The sequence below is a fragment of the Ranitomeya imitator genome, chromosome 4 (assembly GCF_032444005.1).
Source record: "Ranitomeya imitator isolate aRanImi1 chromosome 4, aRanImi1.pri, whole genome shotgun sequence".
NCBI classification, from domain to species: Eukaryota; Metazoa; Chordata; class Amphibia; order Anura; family Dendrobatidae; genus Ranitomeya; species Ranitomeya imitator.
The window spans coordinates 532,711,164-532,735,544 of NC_091285.1; the positions used below are offsets into that span (position 1 = coordinate 532,711,164).

The 24,381-nt window shown below is 40.3% G+C and overlaps 1 protein-coding gene across 1 annotated transcript in view; it reads left to right on the forward strand.

The window, feature by feature from the left end:
• The window catches only part of LOC138674243 (gonadotropin-releasing hormone II receptor-like), a 67,352-nt gene extending 45,018 nt beyond the window's left edge, over positions 1-22,334 (forward strand). The window contains exons 3-4 of the mRNA XM_069762137.1: positions 17,520-17,724; positions 21,036-22,334. Coding sequence (XP_069618238.1) covers positions 17,520-17,724; positions 21,036-21,511 — 681 coding nt within the window. The 3' untranslated portion in view covers positions 21,512-22,334. The remainder of the gene's footprint in view (positions 1-17,519; positions 17,725-21,035) is intronic.
• The last annotated feature ends 2,047 nt before the right edge of the window (positions 22,335-24,381 follow it).

Here is a 24,381-nt window from a genome sequence, read left to right on the forward strand (position 1 = left end):
AACAACAGTATCACTGTGCTTGATTGGCCAGCAAACTCGCCTGACCTTAACCCCATAGACAATCTATGGGGTATTGTCAAGAGGAAGATGAGAGACACCAGATCCAACAATGCAGACGAGCTGAAGGCTACTATCAAAGCAACCTGGGCTTCCATAACACCTCAGCAGTGCCACAGGCTGATCGCCTCCATGCCACGCCGCATTGATGCAGTTATTGATGCAAAAGAAGCCCCGACCAAGTATTTACTGAATATACATTTCAGTAGGCCAACATTTCCAATTTTAAAATAATTTTTCAAGCTGGTGTTATAAAGTATTCTAAGTTACTGAGATAATGACTTTTGGGTTTTCATTGGCTGTAAGCCATAATCATCAACATTAACAGAAATAAACACTTGAAATAGATCACTCTGTTTGTAATGACTCTACATAATATATGAGTTTCACTTTTCGTATTGAAGAACTGAAATAAATTAACTTTTTGATGATATTGTAATTTTGTGAGAAGCACTTGTGTATATATATATGTAAATTGTGACAGGGTCACTGGCGCCATATGCGAAGAGAGATATGTGTCACAGAGGTTATTATCCTGCGTGATGTGAAAGCCATATGTTTTCCTCCAGCATGATAGGTGCTGAGAGCAAGTCAGTCGTTCCAAGGGCCTGGACAGGATGCCTACTCACCATATCTGCACCTCAAGGGTGTGGGTGGGATGTTAAATGTTCAGCCAGTGTTTTTTTTCTGTCTGTGTTGTGTGGAGGAAAGGAAGACTCCAGACTCCTGCAAGAGCTGCTTTATGTGTTGTCCCAAAAGTACTGGCAGGACTTTGTATGAACTGTTTACTTTGTTTTGAGCCAGAAAAAAAAAAAAAAAAAAAAAAAAAAAAATATATATATATATATATATATATGAAAAAAAATGGAGCAGCACTCCATAATGCAGTTGTAAGATGCTTTTTATTCGCCCATATGGCGACGTTTCGGGCCTAGGTGTAGACCTTTCTCAAACACCCACACCTAGGACCGAAACGTCGCAATATGGGTCAATAAAGAGCACCTTACAACTGCATTATGGAGTGCTGCTTCAACTTTTTTTTACTTTATTTAAAAGGTTTAGTACTGTATGTGCCTATGAGACTTTGCACACTACTTTTTACTGTGCTGATATATATATATATATATATATATACATTCATATATATATGTATATACAGGTCCTTCTCAAAAAATTAGCATATAGTGTTAAATTTCATTATTTACCATAATGTAATGATTACAATTAAACTTTCATATATTATAGATTCATTATCCACCAACTGAAATTTGTCAGGTCTTTTATTGTTTTAATACTGATGATTTTGGCATACAACTCCTGATAACCCAAAAAACCTGTCTCAATAAATTAGCATATCAAGAAAAGGTTCTCTAAACGACCTATTACCCTAATCTTCTGAATCAACTAATTAACTCTAAACACATGCAAAAGATACCTGAGGCTTTTATAAACTCCCTGCCTGGTTCATTACTCAAAACCCCCATCATGGGTAAGACTAGCGACCTGACAGATGTCAAGAAGGCCATCATTGACACCCTCAAGCAAGAGGGTAAGACCCAGAAAGAAATTTCTCAACAAATAGGCTGTTCCCAGAGTGCTGTATCAAGGCACCTCAATGGTAAGTCTGTTGGAAGGAAACAATGTGGCAGAAAACGCTGTACAACGAGAAGAGGAGACCGGACCCTGAGGAAGATTGTGGAGAAGGACCGATTCCAGACCTTGGGGAACCTGAGGAAGCAGTGGACTGAGTCTGGTGTGGAAACATCCAGAGCCACCGTGCACAGGCGTGTGCAGGAAATGGGCTACAGGTGCCGCATTCCCCAGGTAAAGCCACTTTTGAACCATAAACAGCGGCAGAGGCGCCTGACCTGGGCTACAGAGAAGCAGCACTGGACTGTTGCTAAGTGGTCCCAAGTACTTTTTTCTGATGAAAGCAAATTTTGCATGTCATTCGGAAATCAAGGTGCCAGAGTCTGGAGGAAGACTGGGGAGAAGGAAATGCCAAAATGCCTGAAGTCCAGTGTCAAGTACCCACAGTCAGTGATGGTGTGGGGTGCCATGTCAGCTGCTGGTGTTGGTCCACTGTGTTTCATCAAGGGCAGGGTCAATGCAGCTAGCTATCAGGAGATTTTGGAGCACTTCATGCTTCCATCGGCTGAAATGCTTTATGGAGATGAAGATTTCATTTTTCAGCACGACCTGGCACCTGCTCACAGTGCCAAATCCACTGGTAAATGGTTTACTGACCATGGTATTACTGTGCTCAATTGGCCTGCCAACTCTCCTGACCTGAACCCCATAGAGAATCTGTGGGATATTGTGAAGAGAAAGTTGAGAGACGCAAGACCCAACACTCTGGATGAGCTTAAGGCCGCTATTGAAGCATCCTGGGCCTCCATAACATCTCAGCAGTGTCACAGGCTGATTGCCTCCATGCCACGCCGCATTGAAGCAGTCATTTCTGCCAAAGGATTCCCGACCAAGTATTGAGTGCATAACTGAACATTATTATTTGTTGGTTTTTTTGTTTGTTATTAAAAAACACTTTTATTTGATTGGATGGGTGAAATATGCTAATTTATTGAGACAGGTTTTTTGGGTTATCAGGAGTTGTATGCCAAAATCATCAGTATTAAAACAATAAAAGACCTGACAAATTTCAGTTGGTGGATAATGAATCTATAATATATGAAAGTTTAATTGTAATCATTACATTATGGTAAATAATGAAATTTAACACTATATGCTAATTTTTTGAGAAGGACCTGTATTTGTATAGTCGAGAATTGGTATTATTCTACTAGTAGCTACCTCTGCTATAAAAAAAAGCCATGTTATAAAAAAAGTAAAACATAAAGCCAGAATTACTTAAAACAGATACATCGATTGAAAAATAAAGTGCTCACACAAAAAATGATTTTTTTAAATTCATAAAAGTAGGAAAACATTATGAATTTGGTATACATTTCTGCTGTAAAGTTTACAAAGCTAGCAGAATTTTTGCTTTCTTGGCGTTTTTTTTAGAGAATATGAATGATAACACCAAAACTTTTTCTCCACTCATGGTTAGTGGTTGGGTGAAGCCATTCATTGTCAAACTACTGTATTTTCTCTTTTTAAATAATAATGACATTTTCTCTTTTTAAATCATAATGACAACCCATAACATCCAAATGACCCTGATCAAAAGTTCACATACCCTGGTGATTTTGGCCTGATAACATGCACAGAAGTTGACACAAATGGGTTTGAATGGCAACTAAAGGTAACTTGTGACCTGTTTGCTTGTAATCAGTGTGAGTGCATAAAATATGAGTGAGTTTCTGGGATCTCCAGACAGACTCTTGCATCTTTCTTCCAGCCACTGACGTTTCTGGATTGTGAGTAATGGGGAAAGCAAAAAATTGTCAACGAATCTACAGGAAGAAGATCAGGAAAGGGATACAAAAAGATATCCAAGGAATTGATAATGACAGTCAGCAGCATTCAAACTATGATTAACAAATGGAAAATCAGGGGCTCTGTAAAAACAAAACCATGGTCAGGTAGACCAACAAAACTTTCATCCACAACTGCCAGGAAAATTGTTTGGGATGCAAAGGAAAACTCACAAATCACATCATCTGAAATATAAGACACTCTGAAAACTAGCGGTGTGGCTGTTTCAAGATGCACAATAAGGAGGTACTTGAAGAAAAATGGGCTGCATGAGTCGACAGAAGAAAGCCATCACCATTCAAATGTCACAAAGTATCTCGCCTACAATACGCAAAACAGCACAGAGACAAGCCTCAAAACTTCTGGAACAAGGTAATTTGGAGTGATGAGACCAAAATTGAACTTTTTGGCCACAACCATGAACATTACATTTGGAGAGAGGTCAACAATGCCTACGATGAAAGGAACACCATTCCTACTGTAAATCACGGAGGTGGATTGCTGATGTTTTGGAGATGTGTGAGCTACAAAAGGCACAGGAAACTTGGTCGAAGTTGAAGGAAAGATGAATGCAGCACATTATCAGCAAATACTGGAGGCAAATTTGTAATCATCAGCCCGGAAGCTGCCCATGGGACATACTTGGACGTTCCAACATTTCAACGATTCAAAACATAAGGCCAAATCGACCTGTCATTGGCTACAGCAGAACAAAGTGAAGGTTATGGAGTGGTCATCTCAGTCTCCTGACCTAAATATCATTAAGCCACTATGGAGAGATCTCAAGCACACAGTTCATGCTAGACAGCCCAGGAATTTACAGGAACTGGAGGCTTTTTGCCATGAAGAGTGTGCAGTTTTACCATCTGAGAAAATAAAGAACCTCATCCACAACTGCCACAAAAGACTTCAAGCTGTCATTGATGTTAGAGGGGGCAATACACGATATTAAGAAATGGGGTATGTGAAGGTTTGATCAGGGTCATTTAAATGTTTTGGGTTGTCCTTTTGATTTAGAAAGAGAAAACACAGTAGTGTGACAATAAATGGCTTCACCAAACCACTAACCATGAGTAGAGAAAAAGTTTTGGTGTTATCATTCACATTGTCTGAAAAAGGCCAAAAAAGCAAAAATTCTGCAGGGATATGTAAACTTTTGAGCACAACTGTATCCAGAACATAATCTATCTGAATCCCCATACTCTCTGCACTGGTCCCCAGAATACAGTGGGCACCGTATGTCAGATTGAGAGCAGCGCTTGCCAATAGAGGCTACTGTGCAGGCTACACTGCCGGCACCATTTTGTTGAAGCAATTTTTTTTTTTTTGAATATTAGAAGCGCTGGTACAGTATTTGAAATAGTAGGCAATCCACTGAAGGTTGAGTGACCTGTCATTTAAGCCTAGAATGATGATTATGAGGCCAGAGCACCAAAAAAGACCCACCTACAGGCCGCCCTGGAGCACGAGCATTTAATTAACTCAAAACTGCAGACACAGATTAAGCAAGAACCACAAGATGTATTTCTTCAACCCAGGTATCAGATTCGCTTTAAGGGGTTAGTGTTTCTTCTCAGTGGAGTGTGCACTTTTTAGCTACTTTGCCCATTTTTAGTTCTTTTTGTACACACAATCCTACTTTAAATACTTACAGTATATCACTATAACTTCTAATCCTGGAAATCAATTGATAGTTGCCTTATCCTGAAGAATTCCCATCATAGCATCTGTAAACCCCAATTGCTAAAGGGTTTTCTTATCAATACCACTGTAACTTCTTTTTGTAAAAGTGAGAAAAGAAAATGACAATAATGTTCCAGCTATGACATATTTATGAATGACTTGGCTGGGACATTACCCATAGCTGTTCTAACAGGACACTCTACGTCCTTCCAGATAAAATTGTTACCATATAATAACATTGGAAAGCGTTCTGCAGATTCTTGGTTCTTGCAGAGTTGTACATGTACATAAAGGATGTTTATGATTCCTCTACATTATAACAAGAGGTTCTAAAAACCATGGTCCCATTTGAAGACTGGGCCATTTACCTTTGTTTTAAACCAAGCACACTTTCAGATTTTTTTTTCATACATGAGGTTTAACTCCTTCATGACCTTGAGATTTTTCGTTTTTCCGTGTTTGTTTTTCACTCCTCTCCTTCCCAGAGCCATAACTTTTTTATTTTTCTGTCAATTTGGCCATGTGAGGGCTTAATTTTTGCGGGACGAGTTGTACTTTTGAACGACATCATTGGTTTTAGCATGTCGTGTACTAGAAAACGGGAAAAAAATTCCAAGTGCGGTGAAATTGCAAAAAAAGTGCAATCCCACATTTGTTTTTTGTTTGGCTTTTTTGCTAGGTTCACTAAATGCTAAAACTGACCTGCCATTATGATTCTACAGGTCAGTACGAGTTCATAGACACCTAACATGACTAGGTTATTTTTTACCTAAGTGATGAAAAAAAATTCCAAACTTTGCTAAAAAAAAAATAAAAAAAAAAATTGCGCCATTTTCCGATACCCGTAGCGTCTCCATTTTTCATGATCTGGGGTCAGTTGAGGGCTTATTTTTTGTGTGCCGAGATGACGTTTTTAATGATAGCATTTTGGTGCAGATACGTTCTTTTGATCGCCCGTTATTGCATTTTAATGTAATGTCGCGGTGACCAAAAAAACGTAATTCTGGCGTTTCAATTTTTTTTTTCGCTACGCTGTTTAGCGATCAGGTTAATGCTTTTTTTTTAGTTGATAGATCGGGCGATTCTGAGCGCAGCGATACCAAATATGCGTAGATTTGATATTTTTTTAATTGATTTATTTTGATTGGCGCGAAAGGGGGGTGATTTAAACTTTTATATTTTTTTATTTTTTTTCTCATTTTTTTAACTTTTTTTTTAACTTTTGCCATGCTTCAATAGCCTCCATGGGAGGCTAGAAGCAGGCACAGCACGATCGCCTCTGCTACATAGCAGCGATCTGCTGTTCGCTGCTATGTAGCTGAAAATCAGGTGTGCTGTGAGCGCCGACCACAGGGTGGCGCTCACAGCTGCCGGCGATCAGTAACCATAGAGGTCTCAAGGACCTCTATGGTTACAATTCTGAAGCATCGCCGACCCCCGATCATGTGACGGGGGTCGGCGATGACGTCATTTCCGGCCGCCCGGCCGGAAGCGGTAGTTAAGTGCCGCTGCCTGCATTTGACAGCGACATTTAACTAGTTAATAAGCGCGGGCAGATCGCGATTCTGCTTGCGCCTATTACGGGCACATGTCAACCTGTTCAAAACAGCTGACATGTCCCGGCTTTGATGCGGGCTCACCGCCGCAGCCCGCATCAAAGCAGGGGATCTGACCTCGGACGTACTATCCCGTCCGAGGTCAGAAAGGGGTTAAAGATCAATAATTTTTTTTTCTTGTTTAGATATTCAATTAATTTTTTATTCTTTTTTTGTGACACATGGCGCTTCATTTTTATGTCACTGTCATGTTCTCTTTTTTCTTGCTGATAATGGTGGGTAAATACGAGAATTAAGTGTCTGTTACACATACTGTAAAAAATATTTCCATTTATTTAATGTGAATGTCCTGTTATCACATTAAATAAACAGATTTTATTAGACACATTTTTAATTTATTTTTAATTTATTTATGCATCTTTTTTCATAAAATAAGCAATTTATGTTACTATCCATATAAAATAATATGTTTAAATGTTCCACTTTTGCCAATGGACAATTGAGCACGCACAATAGGCTGATTATTTCTTGCAGCTCATCACTGCAATAAAGGAAGGAGGTCATTTTGTGGCAGGGCTGAAAATGAGTGGAAGTGGGGTTTTTGTGATTAAGTTAATTTTCATGAAAAAGAATGACTTTCTATTTTTTTTGTAATTTATCTGATCACTCTTGTCACAGATCCCTTCTCCGTGGTGTCACTTATTCGTCACGTGCCTGCTCTCACACGTGACTTGGGGCTGTGCCTGCAAGGGTTAATCTATCTCCCCTCTCTCAGTCCAGCATTCAACCTCTGTCCTATGCTGTAATGGGAGCATAAATCACACACCAACCCAGGCCACACACCCGCTCATACACGCTGCCACCACTCATCGAATACACGGGCGATGAGTCCCGGAACTAACAATACTGATAAAAATATGTCTATCACTCATAAGGCTCACACACCTTAGGTTATGGATTCTTTTAGAACATTCAAGGTTCAACTTGTTAAAGTTTTATACTTTAATAACAAAAGGTTCAATGCTTACGATAAGAAAAAGGTATAAAAATATGATAATAAAAAGACATACAACTTATGCAAAACAGTGTCAAAATAAACCGGGGAAACTTATAGAAATTATCTAACTGGTAGTTGCTTTCTGCTCCCTGAGGGTAGGATGATGTAGATTGGATCACACCAGCTTCTCAGGCTGCTCCCATCATGTGAACACAATTCTCTGTCTGCAGCCTAAATTTATAACTTTGGTCTGAGGTCAGGTTTCTAGACCGGTCCCCCAGGTTAATATCATAATTGCGGTCTGTTTGATTGGGCACGGCCGATCTACTAATGAATATATATTATTTTCCTCTGAAGACACTTGTGAGATGGTTCCCAGGAATAGCTAACCCTGTTATGACCTGGTGGTTAGGAGCACCCGGAATGACCTAATAGTTAAACCTCATACAGGACGAGCTCTGGGATGTGGGAGCTCTGCTGACCGCAAGCCCTAATCCTATCACACACACTAGAAATAGCCATGGAGCGCTCCTGACCAGACCTAGGCGCCTCGTCACAGCCTAAGAACTTATCTAGCCCTAGAGATAGACAATAAAGCCTACCTTGCCTCAGAGAAATTCCCCAAAGGTAAAGGAAGCCCCCCACATATATTGACTGTGAGTAAAGATGAAAGTCACAAACGCAGAAATGAAACAGGTTTCAGCAAAGGGAGGCCAGACTTACTAAATAGACAGAGGATAGGAAAGGTAACTTTGCGATCAGCACAAAAACCTACAAAAGACCACGCAGAGTGTGCAAAAAAGACCTCCGCACCGACTCACGGTGCGGAGGGGCCACTCTGCATCCCAGAGCTTCCAGCTAGCAAGACAAAATCATGAAAACCAGCTGAACAAGAAAACAGTGAACAAATAATGACTATCAGGAACTTAGCTTCTGCAGGAGAAGGCAGGTCACAAGAGAGATCCAGGAGCGAACTGAACCAATGCAAAAAACATTGACAGCTGGCATGGAGTAACGATCTGAGAGGAGTTAAATAGAGCAGTCAACCAAAGGATAAACCACGTCACCTGTGTAAGGAACCTCAGAAGCAGCAGCTTCACTCACAGCCACCAGAGGGAGCCCATAGACAGAACTCGCCGAAGTACCATTCACGACCACAGGAGGGAGTTCGACAACAGAATTCACAACATAACCCTCAGGCCACAATTAGCATCTCCCCTCCAAGCACTAGGGGGTGTCAAGTGTTCCTTTCTTCTTGGCCTTAGCCAGACTTCCTGGTGAGATATGGAGACACAATTTCTACTAGTCCCAAGGAAGTACCTATTAACACCTAGGTGCGACTTGCCTTCAGGACAGGTGTTACATTATCACTAGTCACACATATAACCCTAGTCATATGTCACTACACACACATAGATATATATATACACATATGTCTAGGGTTATATGTGTGACTAGTGATAATGTGTGGTGAAATATGTCTCTACACACATATAGATATATATACACATATTTCACCACAACTCTTCATAGCAATCTAATGCAAATTGCCACTGCAAGGGTACATTCCCACGATCACAAAGTAGCAGCAGTTTGGACGCAGTGCAGATTTGCTTCGTCCAAAGCGCTGCCTTCCATTTAATGCAGGTAAATCTGCATGTGTTCACTGAACCACGGATTTGCCACATTCAGTACGGTATATTCTATTGATGCCATTTCTCTTGTGGAGACTAGCGTCTCCGCAAGGGAAATTGACATGCTATGGTCTGGAAAGACGCCCCTTATGTCAGTATCAGTGGGCATGTGTGGACGCATAGTGGACATGCTGTAACATCTGGCCACTGCAGGTTTGACACCGGACAAGTATGCAGCGTCAAACCCGCAGCAATTCCTGATCGAGGGCACGTACCCTAAAAAGTGAAGCTGCAAACTTTGTGAAAAACAAAATTTGCGTCACTCTCCTAACTTTTGGTCATGACTGAACATACAGATATGGCTCTGTATGCATTCTCCTTTCATACCCTAAAACATTGCCTATCGGCTGCATGTTTGCCTATCAGTGGTCATTTAATATTGTGTTTCGACATGCTGACCATATTTCCCATGCGCACAAAACAATAGTAATAGATCGTTCTGTGTGCATAGGCTGTCAGTGTTCTTGATAGCTAATTTCAATTTTCACTGGATAATGCCAAGAACGATGATTTTAAGAAAGTTTTAAAAATAATTTCACTTGACAATTGTTTTGTTTGTTCTTCGGGTGGTTTACAGTCTGTTAGCTGATCAGGAAACAAGCAACGCACAGTACCGATATCAGCTAGTCTGAATAGACCCTTAGTGCATGTCAACATGAACTACTTTTCTGTGCTTCAAAATCCACATAAAAACATCTTTAAATATTCTTTTAATAATTATCAGTGATGTGGATTTTGAAGAGGATCCGTTTCAAAATCCACACCAAAATACTCCATGTGAACAAACTGTACGCTTAGACTAATCAGTCTGAAAATGCGTCAAATTTACCATGGTTCCTTTTGTTTGATAGATCTGGTGCATCTTGCTGCTGTTCTCAAACGTTACAACACCTCTTCATTAGCTTACTTTGTGCTATTTAGTTGGCGCATGTTAGCACATGTTAAACCAAGACCTGTTCACAAAGCCGCAGCCCTTCATACTGTAAATGTAGTGCAAGGAATATCTACGAGGTTGTTGGCACAAACTCTTTCCGAATTTTGGAGCATTTAGCTCCACAAAACCTCCAAAGTATTTCTCTTTTGCAGACCTTCTTGTCAATATTAAAATCACTTAAACTTTTCCTAAAAAGACATTCAATTTCAATAGAACCATTTTCAGTCATTAGGAAATAAAGTGAAAATGTTTTTTTTGGAAGGAGAAATGTCAATTATTTCTTCCTAGTTTGATACTTTGTGATTATAGCACTATTCACCGATGTCTATAGGGAGACTAAGAGAACCTCTTATTCCTTTCTATGAAAAAGAATGCGGTTGTCAACTTTTTTTCAACATGAATTCACAGATTCCGTTGTATAAGGTGTGTGGGAGTCCTGAATGCCTCATCAAAATGTAAAGTGGCTGCACGGCAAACCAAGCATAGAAATTCTGCAATGTACTTTAAAAGATTGTCCACGCAAGGTGCCTCCATCATTCATTCACTGCCTCCGTCTCTCATCCACACTGACAATATTATTATACAAAATCCAGCAGATCCATTATGTTTGCAGTTTTTCCGAACGTTCTTCTTTAAATTCTATGTATCACTGTTGTCTACGTTCATCATACGGCTGCTTGATGTAGATATCAATTGATTTGTGGCTGACTATGGAACTCTGTAAGTCAACCAAGCTTCCCTGGCAGCTCTATAGAAAATCAAGTCTGTAATGGTATTTGTGAGATTCAGCATTGCAGCATAAAATAATGAATGTTGTATTCTATCAATCAACAAGTCATTACAAAATTAATACTAAATGCAGCCATTATTCTCCTATTAATTGGGTAATCTGAGACTAATTGTAGCCAATGTATCCACACTTATGTCACTAACAGTACACACTATGTAGACCAACCGCAGTGCTCCATTGAGTACCAGCAACAGTGTCACCATTGGAGCCTGCCACACTGTGATCCAGTTGCTACGGCATTGATAGGCAAGAAATGTCTTTCACAAAACTAATGGGCAGCACGGTGGCTCAATGGTTAGCACTGTAGCTTTGCAGCACTGGGATCTTTGGTTCAAACACCACCAGGGCCAACATCTGCAAGGAGTCTGTATGTTTGCCCCGTGTTTGCGTGGGTTTCCTCCAGGTTCTCCTGTTTCCACCCACATTCCAAAGACATACTGATAGGGAATTTAGATTGTGAGCCTCAATGGGGACAATGATGATAATAATAATGCGCCGCAAAATATGATGGCGCCAACCCAATATTTTACATTAAATGCTTCTTTTTTTCATTTTAAGCAGGATCCTTAGAACAGAACCCATATTAACAATAATAGATGAAACCCTATACCCCGTGGTGAGGGGGTCTATGTTAGCAAGGGATACTCCCATAATTATGAAAACACACAGAAGGAAAAAAGCGCAAAAATTATCCCATATAAAATATATCAAAAGTTTTTTCAAGGAATGCAATACAAAAGACTAAATTACATAAATCACATAAAAAGACAAAGTGGATAGTTAAATAACACAAGTGTAAAGCACATGGTCCCAAAAATAGGTAAAGTGGATGGGGGAAACCGAATAATAGCAGCAAAGTCTAATAAATCGCCAGTGCTCATGCAGTAATTACTCCCATGCGGAAAAAGTGCTAGTTCATATACCACATGCATAAAATATACTGTATATGTAAAAAAGATATATACCACCACTTAAGTAATGAGGTGGATATCACTTTAAGGGAGCGAAAATTACAAAAAACTGCCACATTCAGCTCTTACCCATTATATCCACCTGGCGCCAGATGCTGCCAGCCCCAACGTGCGTCTTTCCTGTGGGCTTCCTCGGGGTTGCTATTTTTTGGTTTCCCCCATCCACTATACCTAAACTTTGATATATTTTTATATGGGATAATTTTTACTCTTTTTTTCTTCTGTGTGTTTTTTTTTTTACTTTTGGGACAGCTTTATTAATACAGTCCTAAATTTAGACAGCAATGTAAGTTTACCCTATATATTTTCATCTCTCTGCCTCCCCTTTAATGACAAGATAATTAAGACTTTGTTGGGAGACGAACTTCACACCTTATCGCTCTAAAAATACACACAAGTCCAGGCTCCAATGGATCTGTTGGTCCATCTTTGATATAACACCTGGCTGGGAATGGCATTTGCTTTCCTTTTCCCATCCAGCTGCATATGTACCAAATTAACTGATGGTAACCTTTTTTCAACACTTTTGATAAAAATGTACATCCTATGCTGGTCTTGAAAGACCATTTAGAATGTTTTCCTACCTCTCTTCAGTCCTGCACAACATATCGCGTGAGAACATCATCACTGACGTGACCGCAAAACCTTCCGGATAATCGTGGGACTTGGCCATTAATAGACGGAAAGGTGAGTATGACTTTGCTTTTTTTATTTTCATTTTTGCTGAATAAATGGGTAAAAGTTGGTCGGGGAGTTTTTATCTCAAATAAAGGAGTCTGTGTGTTTATTTCAATTAAAGAAATTTACTCTGTCTGTGTCTTTATTAAATTAGACTACCAGTTTAATAATGAGGTCGTCTTATAGGTGCCTCTCTATGACTAACCCATGGGCTTTCTGTCAGTGGCCATAAAATAGCTGACTTCTACCCCACTTGCCACGGCACTAGGCCAAGTGGGAAGAGAGAGGCTAAGAGCTTAGGGCTGATATTCTTAGTTTCGTAGGGACCAATATCCATGGCCCCTTCCTAGGCTATTAATATCAGCCCGCAGCAGTCTTGATTAGCCTTTCTGCTTTGTAGTTATAGGTGGGGACCCACATTATTTTTTTGGGGTCTCCCCTATAATAACCGGTAAAGGCTAAGCAAACAACTGTGAGCTGATATTAATAGCCTGGGAACCTTTACGGCTATTGGCCCCTTCACAAAAAATTAACATCAGCCCCATGCCATTGGTTTCCATCAGCAGGTTATGAAAATTATGGGAGACCCCAAGCCCTGTTTTATCATTTATTTGTTTATTTGAAAGAAAAATAAGCACGCAAAGCATTGATTAGAAATCGCACTGACATATTTCTATCTATCATCTATCATGTTCCTCATCTCTATCTATCTCCATCTTTGAACATCTTTAATACATAAAACTCTACAATATTTATGCTGCATTTCATTCTATAGGTGTCACACTGACAGCCCACGGACACACAGACACGGACAGCACACAGACACACAGATGTCACATGGACCCGGACCACGGATTTCAACAGTACTGGTTTTTCCTGTTCAGGAATCACCAGGACATGTGAAGGAGTCCTAATGTGCAGCATAAATGTGGTCCAAAATGTTATGTAAAATGTTATCAATAAAAGCTTCAACCGAATGCACAAAAAAAGAAAGTCACTACTCAAGTTGTCATCTGTCAATGGGAATATAGGGGGCTTTCACGTTACTGGTAGTACAAAGGCTCTGGAAAAGCAAATTGGCTCATTGCACCCCCAAAAGAAATCCAGTGAATTGTGCACTCACACAACCAAATGCCCCCTCCATTCTGAGCCCCACAATGTGCGTAGGCCACAGTTAGTGTCTACATGTTTGGAATTTCTGTAGTGATGAGAGTTTGATTAATTTACGGGGTCCATGTCTCCAGAAGCACAAACTGGGTACAATGTATGGGTACAATAATGTATGGGTACTACAATATACTGGGTACTACAACTTATGGGCACTAGATTGTACAGGCACTACAATGGTAGATTTGCAGTTTGCACTCAGCAACATCCACCGTTGCTTGTTTCTGGCAAACACCCATGGAGTCAAAATCGTCACTGCACCTGTAGATAAATTCCCAGAGGAGTGTAATTTTCAAAATGTAGTCACTTGAAGGGGGTTTATGTTCTTCTGGCCATCAGGGGCTCTGTATATGGAGTCCACAAACTATTCTGCAATAATTTGTTCTCCAAGAGTCAAATAGCGCTCCATCCCTCCTGAGTCTTGCCATGTGGCTAAGCAGTACTTTGCAGATACATATGGGGTATTGCCACATTCAGCAGAAACCGTGTGCCATTTTTACATACCGTATTTCCCCATGTGACAATGTAAAATTCCCAAATTCCGATATTTTCACAAATAAACGCAAAAAACGTTTAGAATCTGGGATTTGTAGAAGTGCTCTAGAGCTATTACCACATAAAATGACACTGGTCAAAATTGTAAAATGTGGCCTGGTTAGAAAGGTGAAACCAGGCTCGGAGGTGAAAAGGTTAAACCATGGCTAACTTAAATATCATAACCTTCAATGTGAAAAGTATAAACATCCTTCAAAGGAGATTGTAAATTCTGAGATTCTTGGAAAAAATGAAATAGATATTGCTTTTCTTCAAGAGACCTGTCACGCACCCAGCACGGTACTTACAGACAGGTCCGTACGGGTGTCCTGAGCTTGGGTGAAAGTATACTGGGTACGCAATCAGGGATCTTGGAGGAGTAGTGTAGCCATGGTAAAGAGAAGTATTTCAGATGAACAGGACCTTAAACATGTGACTGCCGGGGGAGTGTCTGGGGCAGAGCCAAACCTTGGAGTCCCGGAGAGCTATACACTGCTGGGTGAAGCAGGAAAAGTGTCAGACAGACGAAAGTCAAAACCAGAGGATGGCACAAATAGTAGAAGGGGCAAACAGGAATGTGGTCAGGGACAAATGCCGAGGTCACAACCAAAGAGATAACGTGGTACCAGAGGGGTCAGACAAAGCGGGTAGTCTAAGGGCAAAGCAGGAGTCAAAAAAACAAGCATGCAAATAAACAGCACCAAGACAGCAGACAAACTCACAACAAGGGTCAGACCGGGTCATAACCAAATGAGCAACAAGATAACAGGCACAAGGCACAGGCAGACAAAGGGTCAACCAACTCCAGCCGAGGGCAGGAGCATAACTGACAGGGAGTGACCCAAAACGAGGCTATAAAAAGGCTAGCAAATGCCAAAGGGAGGCTGTAAACATTAAACCCTGAAATACCGAGCTACCTACACCAGCCAAATCATGACAAGACCCATTTTAAAAAAAAACATACACTCCATTCACCAAAAAGAAAATTTATACTAGATGGTACAACTCAAATTCACCATTTAAAAATAATAAAGATGTCTCTTTTGTGATTAGTAGAAAAATCCCCTTTACCTGTAAACATGGTAACTGTGATGATGATGGAAGATTTGTTTTTCGGAAATGCATGATCCACAATACATTTATACTCTGGTACATATTTACAGTATTCTCGAAATGCGCAAACCACCAATACTTCTTTAAAACATATTGACATCACTCAGCAAATCTTCTGAAGGCATACAGATAGTAGTAGTAAACTTTACCCTAACTATATACCCTCCATTAGACACCTCTGATAGTCATTCATCTGTACCACTGACGACACTCCGTTATATGAAAAAAAAATCTATGGCAAAGCTGCGTTAGATTGACAATTGGAAACCTATTACATCCAACAACTAAGGGCTATTCCTTTTTTTCCCTCAGTATATACCGTAATAAGTATTCAAGAATAGATTTATTCTTACTACACCACTTTCTGAATACAGTTAAGAAAGCCTTTTATGATTCCATCATATACTTAGATTATGTCCCACTATTTCTTAATATCATTTTGAACCCTCACAAGAAATGTCCATTGGATTGCAACATGAATAACATCATTATGAATAACAATGAGTCCAAAGAATACATAAGAAACTATTTCAAATAAAACTTTCTCGAAGGAACATGTGACTAACATATTGGAGGCACATAAAGCTGTGCTGAAAGGCCTCGTTATTGAGTTAGGCTCTAGGAAAGAAAAAGAAAAAATAGTATCTAAATTAAATAAAATAAACTCTGGAAGAGAAACACAAAATAAAACAACCTCCAACAATAGAAAAAAGATCTCTTTAGATTTAGAACAGAGCTTCTTAAATAAAAAATCAGAAAAGCACTTATTTTATTCAAGATTCAAATACTATACAAGGGTTAACAAATAACTACACATAGCACTTCACACTATTATTGGCTCACCAACAGCCATCCAAGCAGTACAAATCGTCCACACACAGATCTCCAAATAGTACAATTGCTCCCCCACATAGCCACAGTATAATGGCCTCCACACAGACTTCCATACAGTTTTACCCCCATACATCCCTCCATACAGTATACTGACACACACACAGCCCTCCGAATAGAATAATTGCCACCACACATTATGAAAGCCCCCCACATAGCTCTCCAAATAGTATAATGGACCCCACATAGCCTTCCAAATAGTATAATGATTCCCATGTACGCGTCTAAATAGTATAATGAGTCCCATGTAACCCTCCAAATAGTATAAAGGCCCTCCAAATAGTATAATGACCCTCACAATGTACTCATTGATTTAAAAAAAAAATGCTTACCTCTCTCCATTCACCTGCTGCTCCAGGCTGTAGCATGTGGTCTAAAGCTCTGCACAGCAGGCACAGTGTAGTGACATTATTGCATCAGAGCTCAGACGCAGAATGTTAGAGCAGGAAGCTTCTGGATCTGTATCTAGGATGCAGATACAGTTGAAAGTATGATGTCGGGTGTGTGGCAGCGTTGGAGCTGGCACTGAGATCCCCCCGACTAATAGATCCTATAGTGGCAGCATAATCTGCCGCTATTAGTGGTACACCACTGTCTTACACGCATTTGTTGATATGTGTAAATTTGGTATGTGATTTAGATTATTCCAGACATGTTTCTGCCTCATTTTTGTGGACAATTGGTCTGCAAAAAGGCACACTTGATTTGGGCTATTTTCTATGATGGGTGTGTTCTCTCCACAAAAACAAGTAATAGAACATATATGCAAAACTTAGAAGTGTCAATGGGATATTCGTTGACCTACTTTAGACCAATTTTGCATCAACTTTGTTGGACATTGTTTCACATCTTAAAACTATGGTCTTTCTTAATAAAACACAACCACTCAGCAAGGTGATAAAGTGCATAGAGATTTGTAAATCTGCCCTTTTGCTTTTTTGGTGTTGCTGGAAATCATTTACATTGATGTTGTATAGATAAAACAAGTCTTTTGTCTGTCTCCCCTTTCCTTCCAGCTCTTTCTGTTTCATACAGTAACAATCACTGAGCCACAGAACTTCACCCAGTGCACCACCAGAGGCAGTTTCCAGGAGCACTGGCAGGAAACAACCTACAACATGGTGAGCTTTGTGTGCCTCTTCCTGCTTCCTCTGCTGATCATGATTTCCTGTTATTCAAGAATTCTGCTGGAAATCTCAAAGCGCATGAGCAAGGGAACCTGTAAGTACTATGCTGGGATAAAACCATTACCATTGTAAGCTGGGATGTACGACTTCTCTTAGTAGTTCTGGGCCCCTCATGTGTACAGGTCACTAACATTTATAGTGGGAACGCCATTAATATCCAAGACACTAACTATGGGAAGGGTAATGGGGCAACGTATCAGAAAATGGTATGTTTGTACTTCACATTGCCGAAAATTAAAACAAGATATTTTACTATTCAAAATCAGACACTGTAGATACATAATTTGTATGACAGATGAAGATTTACATGTATCTTCCCTAATGTCCGATTTTCCACAATGAATCATTCTGGGCTAACACTGGACTTCTTATCTACCATATTGCGGTCAGAGAGAAGCCCTAGACTATCACTTGTGAGTCAAAGGGACAAATTTATCAAAACTCTGCCCACATGAACTTTTTCCAGGGTAGTTTAACGAATTAAAGCTGAGTTTTGGTTGGATGCTTATGAGTGAAAATACATATTTTTTGACAGTTTTTATGAGGCCCATTGAGATTTGTAGTATTTCAGTGCTATAGTGCACCTGAGAGTTGGACCTGTCATCTTTTTTGCACAATGATAAAAATATAATTTATGATCTAATTAAAAGAGTTGGGGCAAATCGATATGTAAGACCCAGTCAACATGGTACGTCAGTGATTCATTCTATGGTCATTGGATGGGAGCATTAAAAATGCTTCATACTTGATGGCATACATGACTCTTTTTTTTGGTTTGTCGACCTTGTATGGTTCCATATGTGCGTCAACAATGATATTGCGCTAGGCCAGTTAATCAAAATAAGAGCTGGAATACCATCAGGTAACAGGTGTTTCTCAGGGCACCTATCTAGTGTCCACACAATACTGATGGACCAGGTCCAGCAAAATAAACATCTAAATCATTTTAAAATTTGGTGTGACTTCCCCCTCAGAATAGCATCCAAGGATCAATTCTCCTAGGTAGACTTAGTGATTTTGAAGGAACTCTGCAGGGAGGTTGTTTGAAACATCTTGGAAAAGCACAAATCTTCTGTGGATGCAGGCTTGCACAAACCCTTCTGTCTATTAGTATAACCCACACAGACTAGATGATAAGGTCAGGGATCCTTTGGGAACATATCACTTACAGGACTCTGTGTTCTTCTTTACTCTGAAGACAGTTCTTAATGGCATTACTTGTGTCTTTGGGGTCATTGTCCTGCTGCAGTATACATTTGGAATCTCACTAGCAGGTGACCAGACATAAATAAAGAATGATCTCCACAGTGGTACTAAAATAAAAACAATTCTTTATTCATAAAGATTAAAAAGACAAAATATACATTATAAAGAGGGTACTTGGTCCAAAAAAAGAGGGACTTCACTTCCATAGGATATTACATAACAATGGCTGCATGTACAGAAAATGAATAAAGTATTGCCCCTGGTAATACACCTCAGTAAATTGCAAATATATTAGCCTAAATCAGGGACTAAGTAACAAGCCCTTAAATACAAGGTATGTGTATAACCAAAAAAACCCACTGTTGGAACATTCCTGGGCAAAACTGAATTTGTCCCTGTGTACCTAACTACGCTATGGCCAGTAGTGATAAAGCGCAAATAATAAGTTAGTATCTAAAGGTAATGTACCTGATGTACCTGATGTGCAGCCACGTGAAATTCCTCGGCGTCCCTCTGCCTCGACGCACGTTTCGCAATGCTTCTTTGGGAGGCGTGTCTGGGCAGGGGGCATGCTGGTTTAAATAGCATGTACTGCGTTGCTGGTTGGATGTAATGAATTGTGTAGGAGAGTGGTCATCAGCTGTGGTGATATATGGATTTATGTGTTAATGGCGCATGCGCCCGTGCAGAGAAGTTTCCATGTAGCTGTGCGAAAAAAGGAAATCATGCACGATGTATTAAGACTCCGTACCCCTGCATGGACGCAGGAAATAATGCCAGATACTGGGCATATTGGCGCATGCGCAGATCAAACAGATTCCTGGGGTAACTAGGGAGGCAGATCACGGTCACATGTGCGGAAGCACCAGATCGTCTATGCAGATGACATGGAAGCCCCGCACCACAGCTGTCCGCTAGCTGTCATTCCTGCAGGTCTGTGATCCGCGCATGTGCACCACTCAATAGTCTATATTTATTTATATAATACGTAATATTTTATAATACATTTGGAGCCTATTAGACACTTACCTGTGTTGCATGACGGATACGTATCTGCCTGTATTTCTCAGCATTAATGACACCTTTACTCTTGAGTAGATCCCTAACTCCATCTGCTGAAATGCTGCCAAAACTAGCCAGAAACCTCCACCATGCTTTACTGTTGCATGCAGACACTTATTATTGTACTGCTCTCCAGCCCTTGTGCAAACTGTCTTCTGTTACAGCAAAATATTTCACAATTTGACTGATCAATCCAGAGCACGTGCTGAATTTTTTCTGCACCCTAGTTTCTTTGTTTTCTTTTTACAGTTGAGTCACTTGGATTGTTTTTGTGACAAAGGAATAGTTTTTGTCAGTAATTCTTCCATGAAGACCACTTATGGACAGACTTCTCTGAAGAGTAGATGGATACAGCTGGGTCCCACTGGTTACATCCAGTTCTGAGGTGCTGGCTTGCTGGATACTTCCTTGGCTGACCACTACGTCTACACGGTCCTAAACATTGCCCATTTTTTGGAGTCACATTGCTGAGAAACGCAGACAGATACTCATCCATCATGCAATACCATGAAGGAGGAATCTGATTGACTCCATATGTATTCTACAGCAGAACAAAGACCCCAAACATACAGCCAATGTCATTGAGAATTATCTTCAGAGTACAGCAGAACAAGGAGTGCTGTAATTGATTATATGGCCCCCAAAGAACCATAATCTCAACATCAAGTCTGTATTTGATTACATGAAGAGACAGAATGATTTGTACACGTCTGCATGCACAGAAGATCTGTGGTTAGTTCTCAAAGATGTTTAAAACATTCTTTCTGCTGGTTCCTTCAAAAAATGTATGCAAATGTACCTAGACACCACGATTTGACGTATTTTCCAAGGCAAAGGGTGGTCAAGCCAAATATTGATTTGATTCAGATTTCCAAGTTGTTTATTCACTTTTCATTTTATTAATTGCTACAAATAAACTATCAACACTATCAACACTCCTATTTTTGAAAGCAGTTTTACTTTGCAATGTTTTTCCCACTCTTGCTTAAAACATTGGTACTATACTGTATAATATTTTCATTTTCTTTCTGTTATGTCAGAAATGTTAGACCAAAATGTTTTCCTATTATATTACAGTGTCTTCTAAAGACGTTTACCTCCGGCGCTCCAAGAATAACATCCCCAAAGCACGGATGAGGACTCTGAAAATGAGCATTGTAATTGTTAGCTCTTTTATCATTTGCTGGACCCCTTACTATCTCCTTGGGTTGTGGTATTGGTTCTATCCTGAGACCATGGAAGAGAAAGTTTCTCAATCCCTCACACATATCCTTTTCATCTTTGGCCTTGTCAATGCCTGTCTAGATCCCATCACATACGGCCTTTTTACAATACACTTTCGAAAAGGTCTTCAACGCTACTGTGGAAGAAGAAGGACCTCAGACACTGATACAAGCTCCTCGGTGACAGGATCATTCCAATGCTCAATGTCATCTTTTCGTGCTAAAAAGATGACCATTTTGAACCAGGAGATGCAAACTTTTCAGTCTTACAACGGCTCTTCAAACAACTCGGACTTGAGGACAAATGGCCTTGGCAGCAGCTGCCTCTGAGATCACTACAGATACATTGCAAATCTGTCTTCTCATTCAACCAGACCTCTTGGATGTGCTATAAACATTAATTAAAACATGCCCTGCAGCGTGCTTTTAGTAAATAGTTTTATATAGAGATGCTGTTCTCTGACATCCCAGTAGATGCAGCAGAGATGAAAACCAGTAAAAAACAATTTGTACAAATCCTGCAATGTGAAAATATATCAACGAGTTATGTGAAATCTATTTTAAGATTTTAGATCTGCGTGTAGCCAAATGTCTACATGAGTTCTGTCAGATGGCTTATATGTACATTTATACAAACAATAAATGTAATTTTAATGTAAATGTAATATTTGCTTATATTACATGGATGCTTGTTGTACAGATACATGTACAAAACATGTATCCCGTTTTGTTATCTGACTATGCTGGCCAAGTTATTAACCTTTGATCTGACATTATTTTTCTGTTTTGAAAGCTGAGTGTGATATAACAAACGTCTATGATTAATTGAAGGAACGGTCACATGAAAATGTTCTCAATTTGATTGTTTTTATTACGGTATATAAAATTATTTAATGCCCAGAGCTAATCAAATACAATATGAACTCAATATAAAACATTGTATGACAATCCGAAAGGAAGAATGCTAACGAACGTTACTTGTTTTTCTTATTCATAAAATGCAGTTGGTAGATGTAAACCATGTATGTATATCTTTATTGGTGAACTTTGGGTATATTGTGTATCACTTTCAGGATGTTGAGCATATTCTTATCCAATCATTATCTAGTTACAAATAAATTCCAATCAGAAATTAAAATTCAGCTACTAAATTAAATTGTTTTTGTTTGGTTTCTACATTATAACAACTAATGTCTGTTATCCCCATGACAGATTTTTTCCCACATCTTCAAATACTTAATTGCAATTTGCACTGTACATGTGTTGTTTTGTGTTTCCACAGTTTTGGATACCAAGCTCTGTGCAAGATACGAAAGATACAAAGAATAGCAGATTAAAAAAGAAAGGCTATTGCACATTTCACTAAACCGCATAAGCTGTGCTATATACCTGGACTGTAAAATATAGTGAGTGACTTTCTAAACTGATTAGTAAATTAATCAATAAATTAGAGTTAAGGCCCCGTCACACATAGCGACGCTTGAGCGATTCCGACAACGATACGACCTGTCAGGGATCGCTCAAGCATCGCTATGTGGTCGCTGGTGAGATGTCACACAGTGCGATCTCCCCAACGACGCAGCAGCGATGCGGCGAACTTTAGCGACCTGTAGCGACCTGTAGAACGATGCTATTTCATGATGATTCAATGGGACGTCCTGTCAGCGAGGTCGTTGGTAAGGTGTCAAACACAGCGATGTGTGCTACCCAGCGGGACCTCAACGATCAAAAAATGGCCCAGGCCATTCCGACACGACCAGCGATCTCACAGCAGGGGCCTGATCGCTGCTACGTGTCACACATAGCGAGATCGCTACTGAGGTCGCTGTTGCGGTACAAAACTTGTGACTCAGCAGCGATCTCGCTAGCGATCTCGCTGTGTGTGACGGGGGCTTAAGATTTACTATAATCACATTACACCTGACATTCACATGTTAATTGCTTGCCATTAGTGCTCAAAGAGCATTTAATCAGATAAAATCTTTCAGAGCTCGTGAACATGACCATATTTTTGGTCTGAGTGCTATCCATCAAACAATTGGGTGGCATTTGGACCACTGTTATTCAATGAGGCAGTGCAGATAAACAATTTTTTTTCTATGACTGAATCTGCAAAAGGAAAAAATTCTCAGCATGCACAATTTTACTCTATACTAACCCATTCAACTCAGTGAATGGGAGAAAAAATTGGATTCTATATGGAGACACAGTACAGCATCCAATTTTTATGGATATGGAACGCCCGCCAGGGCCGTGGGGTACTCAGGACTGGGTCAGGTACTTAAAGAGATGTGTCATGGCGGCGATGACCCAATCCGTGGCCCTGGGCGCCCATGTTAAGGGAAAAGTCTTTAAAGGGGTGTGTCAAATAAAAAAAGTTTGTGACGCCACCTGTGGTATTCAGTCAGGGGTGACCAACGCTGCTTAAAGGGGTCCACTGGGGTGATGTTATGGCAGCAGGGATGGTATGGCTTCCCACAGGTGAAGCTGGGTCCCCAGGGCTCCCGATGTAGTAGGGACAGGTGGTAGGTGGTGTAGAAAGAAACGGAGAACACAGGGTTGCAGTCTCTTTACCTCTTTACTGTATGATTCAGGCAGCCACAGTCCAGGGTACCGGACCACTGGTGCTGGTGGTGGTCTGGCTGGCTTGTAAGCATCTCAGGAATCCCCCTAACCAGGTGGAGTTGGAAGCCTTCCTTCTAGCGCTGTGTTGTTGTAGTCCCTTGCTGCCTTAGGCCTCACACAAGGTCCTCATGTTCTCTCTCTGTCCCCCTTTAGGAAGGACACTAACCCATATGGCAGGTAACTCAAGCCTTTTTACAGGATCTCTATCACGACCCAGGCTCTATCTGTTACTGTGTCCTCGGGTGTTAATGGTGGACAGGTAACTTGAAATCTAGCTGTCCGCCGGTTCCTGCCATGGGGCATGAAGTTACCCCCACAACCTCAGTCTTCCGGCTACCAGTATATGCGCTCAGCATGGAGGAAATTCAGTCACAAGTTCTCTCTCCAGCTCTTCACTTCACCTTTTCTCCTTCCTCCTTTCAGTCTCTTTACAAGTTGCTCTACTCTCTTTTTCCTTCCCAGGAGCTGCAGAATCACTCATCTGCACAGTTCCAGCTTTCCTTCCTCACTCCTCACTCTCCTCTCACCAACTGTCTCACTCTCCCTAACTGCCTAGCAACTGCCTAGCAACTGCC